Below are 20,248 nucleotides of genomic sequence, written 5' to 3' on the forward strand. Positions count from 1 at the left end.
TTCCCAAGCCCTCCCTGAGCGCAGACGCTTCTACTTCACCCCAGGCCCGGCTGGGGGGTTGTGTCCTTGGTTCCCTACACCAGGCACCAGGGATATACCCATTTCTTGGAGTCAAGGCCTGGCCACCTCTTAACGTGGAGACCCAGCAGTGTTTCAAGGCGGGACGTGCCTTCGGCCATGGGTATCATCTTGCTAAGACTCAGTTTGTTGAAATGGATGAGGCAGTCATCAATCAAGAATGTTCTGATACTGGGGGTCCCCTCTCTGGCCCCCGCATTTTTAATCCACAGCAGAGCAGGGAAGGGGATGAGGGAGGGGAGGGAGGCGGGGGAAATGCTGGAAATGAGGGAGGGGCCTTGGGGTGGGGTGGGTGCTGCTTAGCACAGTGATGGAGTCTTCAGGGCTGAGGGTGCCTCCAGTGATCAGGGCTGCAAGAGCAGGCCCTGCCTCCTTCACTGAGCAAATATCAGGCCCGTCCCTGCTACATTAGAGCCTAACAAGCTCCCCGCCCCCACCGGACCCAACAAAACTCACCCTCTGCCCTTTGGCGTACACGCCGTAGCCGGTAACGTTTGCGCCATTGGACAGCCCGGAGGGCGTCAGCACAGGTGGTCTCCAGGAGACCCGGATGGTGGCAGGGGTTGCCCCAGCCTGGACAGTGACATCTTGTGGGGGTGCTGGGGGGCCTGGGAGGGGACAGAAGGGAACGGAGGTGTTGAGGGCCCTGCCCTGGTAGGTGAGCCATGACTGGGCTCCGCCCATGTCACCTGAAAACAAGATCATTCAGTAAAGTCACCAGGGAAAAAGAGAAGACACAGTGTTGACAGCACATCCGAAACTGTGGTGAGGTGGGAGGGTGGGGCTGGGGTACAGTCTGGTACCAGGATGCACAGCTGCCCTTTTCCTTTAAATTCGGCATTTAGTCACCATCTTCTGGGAAATGCAAACCTGAACTGTCTGTGGAACCATCTCCTTAACTGTCCTCCGTCTCTGTGACCCGGCAGAGCCACCTCTGCCCAGGGGTCTCAGGCCTGGCCAGGCAGCCACATGATTAGTTCAGAGGGGGCCAATGAGATGCTGGCATTTGGCAGATCAAATGGAAGAGAGATCTTGGCAGAAAGCAATCCCCCATCCCCCGTCCCGCCCCGGTCCTCTCACCTTTACTTCTCTCTTTTCTCTCCTTCTACCCTCTGCCTGGACCTCACAGGCCCCATCTTACCGCCCCATGAAATTGAGCAAAACTGAAGATGAAGAGACCAGGTCTAATGACATCATTGAACCTGAGAATCCATTTCTGTGTGTGTGTACGTGTGTGTGTGTAAATGTGTATGTATGGGTGTATGTGTGTATGTGTACATATATGTGTATATGTGGGTGTGTTTGTGTGTGGATGTGTTTGTATGTTCATGTGCATGTGTGTATGTGGGTATATGTGTGTGTTGGGGGTGTGTGTATAGATGTGTGTAAGTGTATGTATGTGTGTAGATGTGTGGGCGTGTGTGTATGTGGGTGTGTGTATGTGGATGCATGTGTATGTATATATGTGTTTACGGGTATACGTGCTTGTGGGTGTGTATGTATGTATAAGTGTGTATTTGTGTATGTGTGTGTATATGTGTGTGTGAGTCTGTGGGTCTGTGGGGCTGTCTGTGGGGGTGTGTGAGTGTATGTGGGTCTGTGGGGGTGTATTTGTGTATGTGGGTCTGTGGGGGTGTCTGTGGGTGTCTGTATATGTACTTGTGTATGTGGGTCTGTGGGGCTGTATGTGGGGTGTGTGTGAGTATAAGCACAGCCATATCTCCCACCAGCTGTGTTACTCTGAAGAACCGCAACCTTGCACCACCATCTCCGGGCATGGCTAAGCCTGGCCGTACCCCAGACCATGGGAGATGGCACATGGGGTGTGGCTGGACACGAATTCTGAGAAATGCTGACCTGTGTGTGACTGTCCCAACTACACCCTCTTCCTCCAACACAGACATGTCCCTCCAGTTTACTTCCCACTCTGAGACCTTGTTCCCAGTCACTGGGGTGAGCCTGGAGACCCACCTCTGTGCTAAGGGCCCCTCCTCTACCTGACTCTCTCCATCTCAAAGTTAGTTCCAGGGCAGCCTTTCCTGAAGGCCCCAAGAGATGTGCCCTTTACCTCCTGACTCCCCACGGAGTGCCCGTGTCTGGTGTTTCTCTTTCTTCACCCCCAGCACTCATCAGAAGGCATCGCAGGAGGCAGCCGTGAAAAGCAGGTGGCCTCATTATCCCAGCATTCTTGATCAACTCCGGGCAGTTGGGGAGGAATAAAATGTCGCCGTGTAACACAGATGAACTGACCCTGCCTAAGTTAGCTGCTACCTGGACGTGCTGTCCCCCTCAGGCAGCGTCTGTCCCACCTACCCCTGACACCCCTGCTCTGTCAGGCCCTAGTGAACCAAAGGTTTCAAGAATACTCTGCAGAGCGGGCAGTGGAGGCTTCCGGAGGTGGGGGTGCTGGCTGCCCCCCAGTAACTCAGCAGCTCTGGGACCTGGCAAGTCGGAGAGCAAGAAGATGAAGGAGGTGTCCACACCCACCCCACCTCCCTACCGTCTCCCCAAGAAATGAAGGGGGCCCATCACACTCCCCGTTTGAACGGAGGAAGCAGAAAAGGAACTGGAGTTTATATCGCAGAGAAAATACCTTCGGTGATGAAACGTGTCTTTTACACAAGCCGTGTAGGCGTCGTGTGCATCGTGTGCATGCTTAGTGGTGCCTGCCTGTCATCCCAACCCTCTGAGAGGCTGAGGCGGGCAGATCACAAGGTCAGGAGTTTGAGACCAGCCTGACCAACATGGTGAAACCCCATCTCTACTAAAAATACAAAAATTAGCCAAGTGCGGTGGCAGGTGCCTATAATCCCAGCTACTCAGGAGGCTGAGGCAGGAGAATCGCTTGAAATCAGGAGGTTGCAGTGAGTCGGGATTGCACCACTGCACTCCAGCCTGGGTGACAGAGCAAGACTCCATCTCAAAATAATAATAATAATATATTTATAATAATTATTATTATTTACAAGGACGAGAAAGAAAGAATGATTCCGAGAGGCGTGTAGGCACTTCCAGGCACTACCCCACTCAATGAGTTTGTGTCCAGGGGTGCATGTGACACAGCAGATGCAACCATGTTCCCTGGGGGCACTCACTGCCCTGTCTTTTGTAGGATGAGCCTCTTGCTGATGCAAGTACTCAAAGAAAAACTGCCAACATGGTCCCTAACATGTGCCAGGGATTCCTGCGCACGTGCACGCACACACGTTCTGTGCTTCACGGGTGACCTAAGGGATTTTCCAGGGTCATGTTGTCGGGATGGGGATTCCGGCTTCTGCCTGCCCCACCTTCTTTCCCCACGAGCAGGGTGACCACCTGTTGTTCTCGCCCTGGGGGACCCATGGAAGGACACAGGGCTCACCTGCAGGCAACGTGGAGAACTCCACAAAGGCCTCCTTCTTCTCCCTTTGCTCCAGCGGGAGCTGCCACGGCATCTGGTGGGGTTTGGCCAGAACCTTCACCTTATAGGCCATGTTGGGCCTGAGATTGAAGAACTGGTACTTGTACCTGGCGGCCTTGACGATGTCAAACTCCTCCTCGTTGAGGAAGATGACGTGGCTGTAGTTGCTGTTGGTGGGCAGCCAGGAGAGCTGGGCGGAGATCTGCGTGATATTGTCCACCCGCAGGTGGGAGGGGGCCACCACCACATCCTTGCCCACCAGCAGCGTGCACTGCAGCTCGTCCGAGCTGCCCCTGCTGGTGACACACTGCACGGAGATGCGGTAGGTGCAGGCCGCCATGTTGAGCTTCTCAATGAGGGCTTTAGTTCTGCTCCCCAGGGTGAGGTTCATGCGCGTCTCCTTGTCCACCAGGACGTTGTAGCTGCTCACGGTTCCCCATCCTGGTGGCACCGCCGGAGGCTCCCAGCCCACAATAACACTTTTGGCGAGTTGTTTGATAAGGGTGATTTTTCTAGGGTAAGGCACGATGTCTTCTCCGATGTCGTCGATGTTCACGTCCAGGGTCCCGGCACTGTTGTCGGTGATGCCTGCGTCTGTATGGGTTGGGGAGTGGAGGTCCAGGATGTGCTCTCCCTCCAGGCCGATGCCGGAATGGTTGATGAAGTTCTGATCCTGCTCGTTCCCCAGCGTGCTTGCCAACCGCGATTCGTTGTCCTGCACAAAGTCCACGAAGTTGGAGGGCACCAGACCCCTCTGGCCATCGAGGAGCTCTCCTGTTGAGTACAAGGACAGAGTTATCACTCAGCCAACACAGCAGGGGCCCCGAGACTCCCAGTGTACTCCCACCTCCCCCACCAGGACCGTAAGGCAGAGCAACAGGGTTGCCCTACGGCTCCTCCACTGTTCCCAGGAGTCCATGCTGGAGCCAGCTCCACACCCACCATCTAAAGAGCCAACTCCTCCAGCCCCATGGCCCAGTCTTCTTTTCTCCATGATATTTGTCGCAACCTGCAACCGTCATGTTTGTGTGTCCATGTACCTACACTGACTACCCCCTCCTAACACGAACAACACTCAAGAACAGCAGGCGAACACCACTCGGGGACAGCAGGGATCTCACAACGATTGAATGTCCAGCCCTAGAGTGACAGCTGGCTCACAACAGTGCACAGGAAAGATTTGTTAGAAGGACGAGTCAGTCAACTCAGTGGCTTTTGGAGATTAAGAAAATAAACATCTTACTATGATTTTTGAGTATAAGAATTAAAAGGTGATTTCCTGTCCCCCTTGAGAAACACTGGGCACCTCGTAACGATTCCACAACGTGCCCAATTTGATGTGAAACAAAGCTATCAATTTGGTGTCAGAACCACAAGTTGAGTTGCAAAAAACATGTCCAAGTAGCTCTTGTGGCTAAGAGTGGATGTAGTGGGGACCGCCGTATTTTGTGAAACTCTAACTTCTATGTGCTTTCTTCATTAGTAGGGCTCACAAGGCTGCTAACAGCAGATGGCCAGAAAATGGAGACGCGTTCAGAACTTCAAAGATGAAGCAATTTGGATAATCTCCCAGCACAGACCCAGAATGGACCGTTTCCCCCAGTTCATCACGAGGCACCCACAGACCCACAGAGAGGGGCTGGGAAATGCTGAGCATTGAATTCTGTGCCCAAAAGACCCCCTGCCTCGGGGAGCATGGGATGTGTTGTGGGCCAGGCGAAGACATGTCAACCATTTAATTAGTCCTGGATTCTAAAAAAATAAATAAGAAGGACTTGGATTCTGTTCCAAACCTCCACCTAGGGTGTGGGTCTGCAAGAGCCAATCCTTCGCACTGAGGATGCACTATTTAAAACTCCTTAGTTTGGAGGAGATGGTGGTGATGACGACGATGGTGGTGGTGATGAGACGGTGATGGTGACTATGAGGATGATTGTAATGGTGGCGGTGATAGTGATAGCTACTATTTATTGAACAATTACTGTGTGCTAAGCTCTGTCCTAAGACCTTCACATCTATTACCTCATTTATCCTCACAGACCCTCTATGAGGTGGGTACTATTACTATCTCCATCCTATAGCAGAGGAAGCTGAGGCACAGTGAGGTGAAGGAAGTTTCCTGCTGTCACACGGACAATGGAGTCCTGAGTTTTGATCCCTGCCTGCAAAGAGGCTCCTGGAAAGCTTCTGTGGACTCAATCCCTGGTGAGAAAGTTCCAGAGATTTCAACACAGGTTTTCTGGCAGCTGTCTTGGGCACATCTTTCTGTGCTTATGTGAAAATCAGTGGTGACAATGTGGACTTCTGGGAAGAATTCAAATTGCTTTGCTACCAGCTGTGGTGAGAGTTCTTGGCTGGACCATCCAGAGCCAAGAAGAGCTGCTGGTGAGCGAGCGGTGAACGAGGCAGCTCGCCTGCTGGGCTCCCGCTCATGGACGCCTCTGGAGGCGACACGACCTTACCCCAGTTAAACACCCAGGAAAAGCCCCCGGGGCTTCCATCAGCTCTGAGAAAACAGCACGAGGTCACGAAAGAGAAACTAGCTCAGCAAGAAAGATTCCGTCTGCTCAGGGGGAAGAGGAAGAAACCAAGACCACGCTATTTGTCCAGGGCAGTTGAAATGTGTAGGGAATTAGGGAATCAAATCTTTTAGAACGTTGATTTATGAACTGCTGGTGCTGTTACATGTTTGTTCTCAAGCTAAAAAGGCAACAAAAGATGGGGCGTTTCAGATGGAGGATTTACATTCCCTGATTTCAGATTTGGAGAGGAGACCTCGAGGGCATGAGCAGGGATGACCTGGGGTCACCCCCTAAGTTGACAACAGTGCCTCAACGTCAAGAAGATAGATGGCCTTCCACAGGTGCCAAGGGCTACCTTCCCATGAGATCACCTGGAGCAGAATGAGGCTCTGCCAGGAGGATGCCTCTGGGAGACACCAAGGGAGCTGGGCTGAAAGACAAGAGCAGGACAGACCCTTTTGGAAGCAGAGCGTCCGTCAGCCCCGTGCGTCTGGGAATAGCTGCCAAAAGCTGTGCAGAGATGAGCAGAAAACATCTACCATGTGTCAGAGGTCAACTTGGAGCTGAACACTGGAAACCCCACTCAGGTTTCTTTCCAGTCATCGAAGAGGGGAAACCTGGTAACTATGGAGTGGGGAAGGGTCAGAGCGGAGGGCTGGGCAGCCGGGAGTACGGTGAGAGCCCTGCCCGTCTATCCGTCTATCAGGGCCCTGGATGAAGTGGTTTGCAGGGTGGACCAGCCCAGCCTACATCCATCACAGCCATGTTCCAACAGAGACCTTCATAGAACCCATCCTCATCCATGTCTCCATAGACGTAGAGGTATTTTCCCGCCGTGAGGGGCAGCTCAGCTTCGGGGTTCTCGTTCGGTCCATCGAAGGGGTTGTAACTGTAGGGAAAACACAGTTACTTCGTTAGAGGCTCTGGAGGACACAGCCCACACCCCTGCCCCCGCAGAACACCGGGCAGGCACACGGCTTCTCTCCCACTCCTAGGGAATTGCAAACCCCCGTGATCGTTCAGGGCTGATGAGTTCTCTGTACAGTGGAAATCCAGGCCACTGCCGGCTCACACACAGATTTAAAGTAAAAATGCAATTCTGAAACAAAGTTATATACTCAGAACTCTTTGCATCAGATAACAGGTTTATGATTCTGACATTTTGTTCACATAACTATACATCTCCCAATTAACAAGCAAATGTGAAGAAAATTAATCCTATCATCTTTCAATAATATAATTTAGTGAAAACAGAATCATATACACTGTTTAGCAATCTGCTTATTCTTTCACCTTAAAGATAGCATTCTGTACTTCTACCTCATGAAATATTATTTTTATCATAGCCTTTTAAATGGGTGTAGAGTATTCCACTGAATATTAACATACTTTATTTAATATTAATTTAAATATTAAATAAAGTATGTCATTAAATATTTTTAAAAATTAACATAATTTACCCAGTTTCCTAATGTTGGGCATTGAGGTTTCTTCTGACTTTTGGCTAATATAGTATTGCATTATATATTCTTATAGACATATTTTTGCACACTTCCACAATTTCTTCCTAATGATAAATCCTAGGAAATATATTTGTTTGGTCAAAGGCACCTACATTTTCAAGGTCTTGGGTGTTGATAGTCAAAATGCTCAGAAAAACAGATGCATGATTTTACCCTCCCCCACCCCACCCTCAGGAATATAAGAGTATCCATATTCTCCAGTCCTCAGCGTATTGGGATTAATAACTTTCAAAGCCGTATCCAACTTGGAAAATCAAACACATGAAACAAATTCAGATGAATTGAGGATTTTCTAAATAAAAGGTGAATTAACTAAAAATAACAGTGAGTAACTCATTAAAAATGAAAATAACATTAGAGTTGGAGAAGATAGCCAGGCACTGTGATATTATAATTATGATATAAAAATGATACGCCTCAGTGGTACAGCGCTGAGAGGCTACTGCACGCAGACACACAGGGCCACAGTCGGCGGGGCCAGGATGAAGACCTAGTCCCACACCTGGCTCCCTCAGTCCCGTCCTTGCTGTGTGTGGAGCAGGTCCAGGCGCAGCCATTCACGGAACCCTCAATGCCAGCACAGGGGCAGCGCCGGCTGGTGTCCTCTGAGCCTGGCACATGCTGAGGTGGCTGCCCAGACAAGCAGACGCCTGGCGCGCCACAGACGCCTTCCTTTCCAATCATGAGCCTGGTCCGGCGAGGCTACCACAGGCGACCCATGATGGCCAACCTCGTGGGTGCGCCTGCATGTGGACCCTGGAGGCCACCCAACCTCGTGGGTGCTCAGGCAGACGCTGCCACGTACTGCATGGATGCAGCCATGGGACACGTCGGGAATGGGGACTCGATTGAGACGGAGGTAGATCAGGGGTCACTCAGCACCGGAGGCGGGGGAAGAGGGACGGGTGATCACAGACGGAAATGGGTCCTTGGGGGCAATGGGAGCCTCCCACATGTGACCGTGGCATCTGCAAGCACAGCAGTGGCCCTGGGCAGCACACTGCAAATGGGTGAACTGTGTGGTGAGGACCATCTCACCGTACAGCTGACGAAAGGAAGGATGGTGATAAATGTGTCAGCTTCACCCTGGACCTCGGGTGGGAAGGCCCCAGGAGCCCTCAGCAAGGCATTTCTCATGGCGGAGACCACGCCAGATGGAAGGGAGGAGACGTGGACACTGAGGCAGCCCCTGCATGGAAGGTGGGGACAGGCCGCTCAGCACCCAGAGCGAGCGCCCAGGAGGCTTTCGGTTTGCAGAAACGTCTAAGCAGGTGGCTGAATAATGGCAGCAAGAGGAGACACTGATTAGACCCAGGGTGGAAAACACAAACCACCGCCCCTCACCTACATCTACCGGCAAAGCCACCTCCCAGAGGCTCTGAGGACACCCAGAGAACTCACTACCTACATCTACCAGCAAAGCCACCTCTCAGGGCCTCTGAGGGCTTTCAGAAAACTCAGAAACAGCTCTCGGGGACCAGCCACTACATGCCCCTCACAATATGACTTGGTTTGGTTTCAGGGTGGTTGGGCAGGAAAAAAAAAAAAAAGCATAAATCCATCACCAGTAAAACGGGAATGCCACTGAAAGAGTGAGATAAGGAGAATGTGCGTGGGCCATGGCTGGTGATGGCCGCCGGAGAGGCGGATGTGCTGGCTCGTCCTGTCCCCGCTTCTGGGCTCGTACCAGCCGTGGGTCAGTCCTCGGGGGGCATTAGCTCTAGGGCAGCTCCCCCGGAACAAGCTGTGCCCTCTCCACAGAAGTGGCAGGAACGCAAGCCCAGTGGCCCTCTGAGGTTGGCCGTTGTAGGTCGCATGTGGTAGCCTCGCTGGACCAGGCTCATGATTGGAAAGGAAGGCGTCTGTGGCGCGCCAGGCCTCTGCTTGTCTGGGCAGCCACCTCAGCATGTGCCAGGCTCAGAGGACACCAGCCAGCGCTGCCCCTATGCTGGCATTGAGGGTTCCGTGAATGGCTGCGCCTGGACCTGCTCCACACACAGCAAGGACGGGACTGAGGGAGCCAGGTGTGGGACTAGGTCTTCATCCTGGCCCCGCCGACTGTGGCCCTGTGTGTCTACGTGCAGTAGCCTCTTGGCGTTGTGATGCTGTCCTCCAGCACTGTGCTAGATGAGCGGATGGTGGGCCTGCCGCCACCCGGGTGCAACCAGCATTCACATCTGCCCAGGCCGGATTCGAACTGGGGAGCCCACAGCCCAGGGGCAGCTACCCAGTGCTTCTGCTACCTGAACCTCGGAAATGGGTTTGCATTGGGTGAAATTGGCACATTACCAACGAGCAGAACATGATCCACTGATCCTCTTAATGGTTGTTAGAAATAGCTCTCGCTGGAGAAAGCAAAAGGTATTCAAGGTGTACGGATTGGCTTAAATCAAGAGTCACCCCCTTTGCATGAGCAGAGTTTAAGGATCTAGTGAGGGTGGGATCTACACTGAAGGTTGGTCCCTAAACAGATCACGGGGGACTCTGGCTGCCCGATGCCAGCTGAAGGGCAGGGATATCTGCCTCTGAAATACCGTCAGGTCAGCCTGAGGCCAAGCCCGCACTCAGAGCTGCTGGAGCATCTGTGAGACAAAAGGCTGGGTCTTCACGAGTATGAGGAAATGGGGGCGAACTGCTGTGTCTTGGGCCTGCTGCCCCTGGCTGATGAATTCCCAAGTGTCCGCCTGCGGGCAGAGTTGGCTGCAGCTTGCTCTCCTTTCAATCAGGTAGTGCAGTCCTGGGGGACCTCTCATCCCCGCCCACATCCGCCCTGCGGAGGCTCCCGTGGAGGACCTGAGAGGTGTGCGGGACAAAACTGGCTCTCGTTAACTTCTCAGCGAGCACGAGCACTGAAGGCCCCTGCAAGGGAAGCCCACTCAGTGGCTGTTATCGCAGCGAGATGCAGCCTGCAGCGCCCGGCAGAGGGTGAGGATGCAGTAGAGCAGGGTGCTGGACGAACCCCTCTCGCTCTCGCTGGCGGGAGACTGGGGCTCTGGACACGTCCCCTCTCGCTCTCGGGGGCGGGATGTCCCCTGGAAAGACACTCATGGCCAAGCCCCTGCACCTGTGAACGGGACCTTATTGGAAACAGTCTCTGCGAATGTGACGGATTTGGGTCCTACTGCAGTGGGGCAGACTCCAATCCAAGGACGGGCATCCTTAAAGGAAGTGGGGAGAACACACAGAAACAGGCACAGGGAGGCGGCCAGGCAGGATGGAGGCAGAGACCGGAGCCACGCAGCTACAAGCCAGGGCCACCTGGGCTCCTGGCAGCCAGAAGAGGCAAGAAGGACCCCTCCTTGGAGCCCTCAGAGGGTGAGACCCCGCCGCTACCCCCATCTCAGACTCCTGCCCCCAGAGTTGGGAGAGGAGAAACCTGTGGTTTCAGGCCACCAAGTTTGTGACCTGCTGTCATGGCAGCGCTGGGAGACTTGCGTGCCACCCAAACTCTCTCCACCAAATCTGCTCAGCCTCCAGACCAGGCTGAAATCCCACCTTCTCCTCGTGCCCTGGGAGAAGGGAACTTCTCAGCCCCCCAGTGTTCCCATCTGCCCCGCTCACAGGGGCTTGGTGGACGCAGAGAGGCCGCACTTACCTATAGCGGGCAACACAGAGGTGGACCTTCCCCGAGTATCTCTGCTTTGAGGTATTGGAATTCCGTTCATTCTCCATCTATGAAGAAGGCAATGGGTGTGCGGGTTATGGTAGCTGGAGGTGTCCCACCCCATTCCCACGGCAACGGGAAAGCCCCTCACAGCTTCCCCGGCCCCAGGAGACACGGCCTGAGACTGTGGCACTCCCAGGAGGCACTGCCACCCGCACCCCCACATACGAGCCCAGAAAGGAAGGTGGTCCCTCAGTGTGCACCCCTTATCACACAGGCTCCTTCTGTGTTTGTGGAGAACCCAGTCCCCAAACAGCAAGGTAAGGCTCAAAGGCAGGGCCTTCCCCCAACAGAATTCAGGGCGTAAGACACTCAGGGCGCCAGGCCCTGTGGGGTCCGTGGAAGACACAGAGCTGCGTGCTGCTTTGGACACTTGGCCCTCCGGGGCTCAGTCTATGGAAGAGGCCCCCCACCACCGTGTGACATGCCCAGCGCCTCAGGAGGACGACATGGGGAGGTGGTGGGAGCTGCCATGTCCCCCCAGTCCCCACCCTCTCTTCCTGTCTGGGGGTTTGTGGAGTGTGGGGGCTCCACCCAGTGTCTCCTACAGCAATCCTGGGAGTCAGCGGGCATGGCCTTTTCTCATACGGGTGGGGGTGAAATTGAGCAGTATGTGCACGACCCCCCAGCTATTCCACTCTCACTCCCCCAGCGCATTCCCCACACAAGCTGGAACAATCTTTAAGCAGGAATTAGACCACATCACCCCCTGCCTTAACAGCTTTCAGTGGCTTCACCTCGGACTCAGACAAAAAGCCAAGCGCTGTCCTCTGCCCCGGCCTCAGCTCGTCCCTGCCCCCGCCCCCTCTCCAGCCACACCAGCCCCTTCCCATCAATGCGACAGGACAGGACTCGCAGGGCCCGTCCCGACCTCCACAGGCCCCTCCCGGCCAGCTCGGCATCAACGGCCTCGCGGTGTCATCCTCGCACCCTTGGATGGGACTTGCTTTTCTAAACGCTGCCTCGCCAGTGTTCTCTCTGCTCCCCCTTAGAACAGGGACCTCACCTGTGTTCACAGCGGGGCCCCTACATCCCAGCACATAGTCGGGCCAGGGAATTAAAGGAAGAACCAACCAGAAGGAAGAGAGGGAGGAGGATGGGGAAGGAAAAATGGGACAGACTGGCCAACATCCACACCAGACACACATGGCACAGGCAGGCCCGGCGGCCCCTGTGGGACGGGACTCACGTCTGACTCAGATCTGCATCTTGGGCTACCGGATCTCGACAGAAAGGTGGGCTTGGCGGACAGAGGCTCCGGACTGTCGCCAGGCTGCGGAAGCGGCCGGATATATTCACCGATCGCAGAGCCGCCTCCAATCGCGCTCTCGTGACCTAGCCACGAACATTAGAACAAGTTGAAACAAATATACAAATAACATCGTAAAAGTGCATTGGTCATGTGCCTACCCGGGGTACCTTTCCCGTCTTTGACAACAGTCGCTGCGTTTCATTTTGGGGTCCACCTGTCTCCTGCTCACCATCTACGTAGGCTGGTGTGACCCCACCCTCAGCTCTGGGCCCGTCCAGCTGGCAGGTTCACCCTGGTGGTAATGCTTCTTTGGGAGCACAGGACGAGGACCGGCCCAGGCAGAGGGAACTAAAGGAGAGGTGACGGCAAAGAGGCTGCTCCTTTCCTTGGCTTAAAATTGAGCGTCTGTGAAGCTCACGGAAGCCACCAACCTCCTGCACCTGCAAGAGGAGCGTTCCAGGAGGACGGCACCTGCTCACAGCGAGAACGAGGGAAAGTGGATCCTGGCGATGGGCTTCGAGCCCCTGGTTCAAGATGTACCGGAAGCTGCGTCCTGGCTCTTCACCTGCTCCAGGTGACAGACAGGCTCCTTTCTGCTCACACCAGGCCACGTCCCGGCTCTTCACCTGCTCCAGGTAACAGGCTCCTTTCTGCTCACACCAGTGTAGGGTGGCTTTGCTGTCACTTGTGAACCACTGAGTCCTAACTGGCCAAAGAGGTGGGTTTGTGGCTAAAAATAAACTCTTGATGAGTGATTTGCAAGGACTGAAGTAGTTCTCATCCCATCCTATCCTCCTGGGGTCTCAGGGGCTGCTGAGCCCTGTCCTGGTCGCCTGGAAAGGAGCATTGAGCACCGTGACTAACGCTGGCCTGCGTGTCAGACAACAGCACTGCCCTTTAACCAGGATCCGGTGTGAAACACGATGCGGCTGCTTCCTTCCCAAGCTCTCCGCTACTGGGAATGATGCCGCCTCCTCCCTGGGGTCCTCGGTCCCTCTGTAGCTGTCTCATCGTAACAGTCACCTCACTGATGAATATGAATTGCTGAGTCCAAATGGGGAAGTATAAAAAGCCATCAGGAATGTTCCACTAATGGCTGCCCTAGGAGCCGCCCCTGGCAGGCCCCACAGCTCCAGGCTGGAGTGAACAGCAGGACAGCACCACCACAGCAGGGAATTGGAACTGGGGCAGCCCTGCCCCCGGGTCCCCTGTGAGAACATCCGATCCTGGAGGGCAGGACCTTGTTTTATTCACTGTAACATGGCTTGGCGTGCAGCAGGTGCAAAGTGAACATCGAATGAGTTAGCTCCCAGAAGCCTCAGAAACCCAGCCAAGAGTAGAGCCTGCTGTAGCTTCTCCAGTTCCGACTGACATTGATGCTTCTCCTCTGCTCCCAGCCACGAGAGTCACCTGGACCAGTGAAACTTGAGGGGTGTGGCAGGCTCCACTTGTGGGCAAAAGCCACTTTTCCTCCCCACACAGTGGCCAGGGAACTTTCCGGAGAGGACACAATGTCCTCCGGCGTTCCAAGACTGGGGCATGTTTGTGACTGCAGCAGAACTTAGCCCTTCCTGCCTGACACCGCTGCCACGGGGAACAGCAGGGGACGGCACAGCTGATGAAGGTGATGTGAATACAGCAGCCACCTTGCGTTCACACTTAACTTAGCCGAACCTAACTCTCTAGGGAAACATAATGTAATCCCCATGGAAGCTTTTACCTGCCGCTGTGCCTGAGAAGGAAGGTGAGATTAGAAACGAAACATGCAGTGCCTTCAAGCGGGGCTGGCTCCCACTGGCCCCTCGAGATGCGAACACCACCCTCTCTCACGATGGGAGTGCTTCAAAATACGTATGTTCTAGAAAAATATGGCTCAAAAAAATGTTGACTCAAAAAACCCAGCTCCCGTACTGGGAGGAAAACTGGCTGTGCCTGGAGTGGGGGCAGGCGGGGATAGGAGAGGCCATGCCTCTCCCCAACGCACTCCTTCCTAGGAGGTTGCCAGGGACAGTTTGGTCCATGAGCAACGCCTGCCTCCCACGCTGACTGCAGAGCCTCACTCTGTCAGAGGGGCCTCCCCATGCAGGACACGAGTCCCTTGGTGGCCGCCCCAGCCACAGGCCGGAGGAGCCCTGGGTGAAAGCACAGGTGAGTGACGGCACATCCGCCTGGGACCCCTTCTGTGTCTTGCGGCCAGCCCTGCACCTCCCACCACGCTCTCTCTCAGGTCAGTGTGGGAGGAAGATCGGCGGCAGATGAACAGGTAAAAAATACAGATACGAACACAATGGGATGGTATCCGGCCTCAGGAAAGAAGGACACCCCGCCCTTCATGACAACACGATGGACCTGGAGGACTCTCTGCTACGTGGAGTAACCCAGGCACAGAGAGACAAACGTGGCATGGATGGCCCCCACTTACATGCGAAACCTCAACAAGGCCAACTCGCACAAGCAGAGAACAGAACAGTGGTTACCAGGGGCTGGGCCGGGGGCTGTTGGTTGAAGGGCACAAGATGAATACGCTCTGGAGATCTGCACAGAAACGTGAATGCAGCTAAAATGCTGGACTGTAGGCCAGGGCAGCGGCTCACACCTGTCATCCCGGCACTTTGGGAGGCCAAGGCAGGTGGATCACCTGAGGTCAGGAGTTTAAGACCAGCCTGGCCAACATGGTGAAACCCCGTCTCTACTGAAAATTCAAAACTTAGCCGGGCGTGGTGGCGGGTGCCTGTCATTCCAGCTACTTGGGAGGCTGAGGCAGGAGAATCGCTTGAACCTGGGAGGCGGAGGTTGTCGTGAGCTGAGATCACACCACTGCTCTCCAGCCCAGGCAACAGAGTGAGACTCCATTGCAAAAAAAAAAAAAAAAAATGCTGGATTATAGACTTGAAGTTTGCCAAGGAGGCAGATCTTAAGGGTTTTCACCATGAAAAGAAAAGGTAACCACGTGAGGACGTGGATAGGAGGTGGTATGTTAATTAGCTTGGCTGTGGTGATTATTTTGCAACTGATTTATGTTACATAGGATCAAGTTGTACACCTTAAATATATATGATTTCTAATTATCCACTATACCTCAAAGTTGGAAAAAATGTACAAAAATAAGCAAACACAGAGGGGGAAAATGTACAAAAATAAGTAAACCCATTCAGAGAGTGAAGAAAGAATAAAACAAGAGGAGGCCCTAAGCAGAGGCCTGGAAGAGGGACCTTTGCTGTCTGCAGGGAGGAGTGTCCTGGTGGGATCGGGGTGCTGTGGAGCTCTCTGGAGGCGCTGGTGTCCACCACCATAAGTGACGTGCACTGTGAGGAGAATGCCAGGGCAATGCCAGGGGAGACGGGCATGGGCCACGCCAGGGGACCCCTGGTGGGCGAGGAAAGAGTGATTAAATGAGCCGGGTTCATTAGGAGGGTGCATCTTCCAGACGGTTATTAAACAGAAGCCATGGCACAAACCTTCTTCTCTGCCAAGTGGCCCCTGGTTTAGTAAAGGCGCCGTACCGCTTTGGTTTTTTGGTTTTACTCAGTGTGCATTTTCTGCTGTGGTTAATCAGATTCCTTTTTCCACGCTGCAATCCCTGTTCCCACCTCCCTGACCCGGGAGCTTTGCAGTGGGTTCCACATTCACGTGCTGTGAGCCTCGGGCTTGCAGGGCAGGCCTGCGACTGCTGGATTCAGAAGGGCCATCTTGCAAGGTGGGTCACTGGCTGGTGTCTGGAACTCAGCTTCTGAAATGTCCTCTACATTGGAAGGAAACATCCCCTGACTGATAAAGGCAGGCCTGGCTTGTGCACACCACACAGCTCACACCGAACACCCGCTTTCCTTCTGGGAGTCTGGAGCTTCAGTGGGCATGGTGCCCGCGCAAGCAGCCCCCAGGAAAAGCTCTGGGCCCGAGTCTCAGTGGGTTTCCCAGAGCAGAAGCCGTGCGTTTCTTGTGGCACGGAGCGGCACTCTGTGTCCCTTCGCGGGAGGGGGAGAGAGAGCATGGAGACACATGCATTCTGTTTTCGCCTGGGAAGAAATGAAACTGTCTTGTTTTCCTCCACCCTTCAGGTTTCACAGCTCAAATGTGGTTTCTTGGCAGCCGCCTTCCAGGACCCTCTAGAAGAGCCCAAATCACCGTCCACCTTGTCACCTGGTCTGCATGCAGCGTCTGGTTCAGAGGCTCCCCATGGATCATCTGCCCGCCAGCAGGAGCTCCGCAGGGGGTCCTGTCTTTCAATGTCACAACCTGGGCAGGGCACGCAGCCCGTGTGTCATGAGTGCCTGGAGATGAGCGGCAGAGCGCTCAGATCCTGGTCCCTGCCCACTGGCCTTCCACAGCCATGGCCACTTACCCCAGCCCGCATTCTCTCTGATGCATGGACCAAAAGGGAAGGGTGTGGGAAGGTGTGGGAAGAGGGGAGAGGCAGGAGAACGTTTTTTAACAAGACCCAAGTGACATCTCCTTATTTTAATGATAAAAAGCACCCAAGGTACTTATATATTCTGATAAGAACTAGGGGAAATGTGCAAATTATCTTTTTTACGGAATTCGAAAGTGAGGTTCAGATGCTCATCTCCCCTAATTTTTTTTAAACCAACTTCTTAAACAGGTGGGTAGACCTGGCCATGAAACCTGTCTAACCTCTGCATCCCACTTAACCTTCAGCCGGGACATGGCACCTCCACCGAGCTCTGATCAAAGGACACCTGTGATTGTTCTGCCTGCGACCGAGACTAACCCCCCAGCACATACACAGGGGGCTTCTCCCCACCTGGTTTCTAAGCAGGACTGTGCCGGGTGAGGGCTCATGTTCACCACTGCCTTTGCTGGAACAGAGGTTCCAAGCACATCCCAACATCACCAACAGGTTACTGAGATGAGAAGGAAGGGAAAACAACTAATGCAGAGAAACGAGCTTCGCAGAGCGTTGGAGTACCCCGCCAAGAAGCCCATGTGGAGTTATCACCAGTGTCGTCTCTGCAGCCAGACTCCTGGGTTCACATCCCAGACTGAGCCTTCATCAGCATCTGTGTGACCCACGCTAGTGCCTTGGTTTTTCTCGCCTGTAAAATGGGCCCATTTTACAGGTGAGAAAATGTGTGGGTCACACGTTCGTGGATGCCCGTGAGGTGCTGGGTGCACCGTGTGCCCCGTGGCTGCGAGCAGCCCTGTTCTCATCCTTCCCACTGCGGTGGTGGGTCCCTGTACCCTCTGCCAGGTGTCCCCAAACCGACTTCACCTGCACACACCCTCGCAGGCCGGGCCAGCGGCCATTCTCTCCCCACCACAGCAAGGCGGATGGTCCAGGCACTTACCTTTGCCGAGGGAGGTGGCTAGGCCATTCACAAACTGCGGGAAAGGCTTGCCGGGGGCCGTGGAGACGTCCAGGGGGGCCACCGTGCTGCCACCCAGCAGGTCAATCTTCCCAGCGTGCTGCCGGAACTTCTCCAGGTCCCGGGACAGCAGGTTGAACTGCTCACTTTGAGTCCGGCATTTCTCTTCCAGCTCTCGAACCTTGGACTGCATGGCAGAGGCAGGACAGGGGGTCAGCGGTGGCATTTAGTGGTGGAAGTGTGTCTGAGCCTGTTCACATGTGTTGTATGTGTGCACATATGCATGTGTGTGCATGTGTGTGTACACACACGTGTTGTGTCTGTGAAAATGCATGCATGGTAAGAGTGTGTGCACGTGTCTGTGTGTGCCATATGCAGCAGGGGCTGCCTCCCACCTCCACGGGAGAGCAGTGCCTGATAAACCCAGCTTCTCGTGCCACCTGGCTACTAGCCAATGTGAGAAACCACAGGTGCCAAGAAATCCTGCAAACACTCAGCTCCCAGCCAACCATAGATTGTTCTGGGCTGTGCGTGCAGCCCGGGCACTTTGCAGTTGGCAGGCTTTGCTAGAGCTGTTTGGAACTTGGAGTATGAGGCTGTGATGCGGCCCAGATTCGGGGAGCAGCTCAGGTGCTGTCCCACGGATGCAAGGATGCAATTCTCATCCAGGGTGCCTGCCCCCTCGGACTGCAGAATGCTTAGGAACGCCACTTTGAGCGATAAGGAATCTCTATCTGCTACAGTCAGTTAGCAACATTGCTGCATTTGCAGACAACACAAAGACACCTCGGGAGCCCTGGGGAAGGCAAGCATCTCCCCTGGGGACACATACAGGAAAGGGGTAGCCCAGCAAAGCTCCTTCCTCGGGGCAGGACGGACCTGGGCTGTGTCCAGTCTCGGGACATTGTGGGCTTCCTCCCAGGTCAGGGGTACAGGGGCAAAGCCCCACTCCCTGCTCCCCTGGGACTTGAGCTCTGTGCGAGACGTGGTCTCCTGAGACGGGTTTCTGGCACCCATCACAGAAGGTGCAGGACAGAGGGGTCTGCAGAGGACCACCCTTCCCTTCTCCACCGCGCTGACCACCCCCGGCACTCCGGTAGCTCCCGGGCTGTTTGTTTCTTGTCGGTGTCCGCGACGACACTCTCGGCCCTGAGTCTCTGCCTTCTGGCTCGTGGAGACGCCTTCCACACCCTGCATGGACTCTGCGTCATGCTCAAAGAGCATTTGCTGAGTCAGTGAAAACGGCGAACCCTGAGCTGTGGGTACCACGCTCCTTGTGGGGACGGCTTGTCGGGTCTGCATACAAGGCCGCCTTCTTGCCACTCCTTCCTTTAGGACGGCTGGGAAAATCCGTTATGGGATATTAATGTCATCTGTGGAGCTGACAACAGGCACTGGTGTTTCCCCCAGTGAAATGTCAGCCCCATGAGGGCAGGGCTCTGTCTGCCTGTTTCCTGCTGCGTCCCAGCCCTGAGCAAAGGGCTCAGCGACGCCCCCCCCCCCCCCCCCCCCCCCCCCCTTTCCCCCGTCCTCTCCCCACTGTCCCTCCACAAGCAGCAGAGGCTTCTCAGCTCCTTAGTCCAGAATGAAGCACTCTTTATGGCTGAGATCATGGATTTCTAAAATAAACCTCACAAATCCAAAGCCTATAATGAATTTCTTTGATTCATTAAAAGAAATCAGCACTATTCTTCTTTAAAAACTGAATGGGCCTGGCCAAGCCGGCTGTGTCTACCGCGGAGGGCACGGAGCTGAAAACCCAGGGGCTCCCGGGCATGACATGGAAAGCATCAAAGAGAACCCAAGCCCGGGGACAGCTCCTACCCCGGATGTGGGGTCTGCAGGCGGGATGATGACTCAGCTTCCGGGGGCTTGCAGGGGCTCTGGTTCTGCTGGATCAGCACTTAAGACAGAGTGATGGGCCCTGCAGGGCAGCCAGGGTCTTGGCCAGGGAACAGCTGTCACTGCCTGCTGCAGGCAAGGCCTGACCCCAGAGGGCCCTGAGCTCAACTGTGTGAGCCAACAAGTCCCCAGGCACCCATGGGGCACTTGCGGAGCCTTCCTGGGGCGTGGAGGAACAGGAGACGTTTAATAGTCATGCATTCATTCTAACGTGCGACAGAGAACGTGTAACTGGCACACCCATTCCCTGACGTCGTGTCTATGAAAATGACCTAACTAAAATAGGCCAGGCGTCGTGGCTCATGCCTGTAATCCCAGACTTTGGGAGGCCGAGGCAGGCGAATCACCTAAGCTCAAGAGTTCGAGACCAGCCTGGCCAACATGGTGAAACTCAGTCTCTACTAAAAATACATAATTAGCCGGGCAGGGTGACACATGCCTGTAGTCCCAGCTACTTGGGAGGCTGAGGCAGGAAAATCGCTTGAACCCGGGAGGCAGAGGTTGTAGTGAGCCGAGATGGAGCCACTGCACTCCAGTCTGGGCAACAAGAGTGAGACTCTGTCTCAAAAAAAAAAAAAAAAAA

At 54.5% G+C, this 20,248-nt stretch overlaps 1 protein-coding gene across 4 annotated transcripts in view; it reads right to left on the reverse strand.

Annotated features, from left to right (window-relative positions):
• RIMBP2 (RIMS binding protein 2) overlaps window positions 1-20,248 on the reverse strand; it is a 235,147-nt gene that overhangs the window by 40,941 nt on the left and 173,958 nt on the right. For all 4 annotated transcript variants that reach the window (XM_031936402.1, XM_031936401.1, XM_031936403.1 and 1 more), the window contains 6 exons: window positions 17,746-17,950; window positions 12,377-12,522; window positions 11,119-11,195; window positions 6,780-6,889; window positions 3,440-4,252; window positions 535-686 (listed from right to left, as the gene is read on the reverse strand). In XM_031936402.1, the coding sequence (XP_031792262.1) occupies window positions 535-686; window positions 3,440-4,252; window positions 6,780-6,889; window positions 11,119-11,195; window positions 12,377-12,522; window positions 17,746-17,950 (1,503 nt within the window). The remainder of the gene's footprint in view (window positions 1-534; window positions 687-3,439; window positions 4,253-6,779; window positions 6,890-11,118; window positions 11,196-12,376; window positions 12,523-17,745; window positions 17,951-20,248) is intronic.

Source organism: Piliocolobus tephrosceles, chromosome 10, assembly GCF_002776525.5.
Source record: "Piliocolobus tephrosceles isolate RC106 chromosome 10, ASM277652v3, whole genome shotgun sequence".
Classification (NCBI taxonomy): Eukaryota; Metazoa; Chordata; class Mammalia; order Primates; family Cercopithecidae; genus Piliocolobus; species Piliocolobus tephrosceles.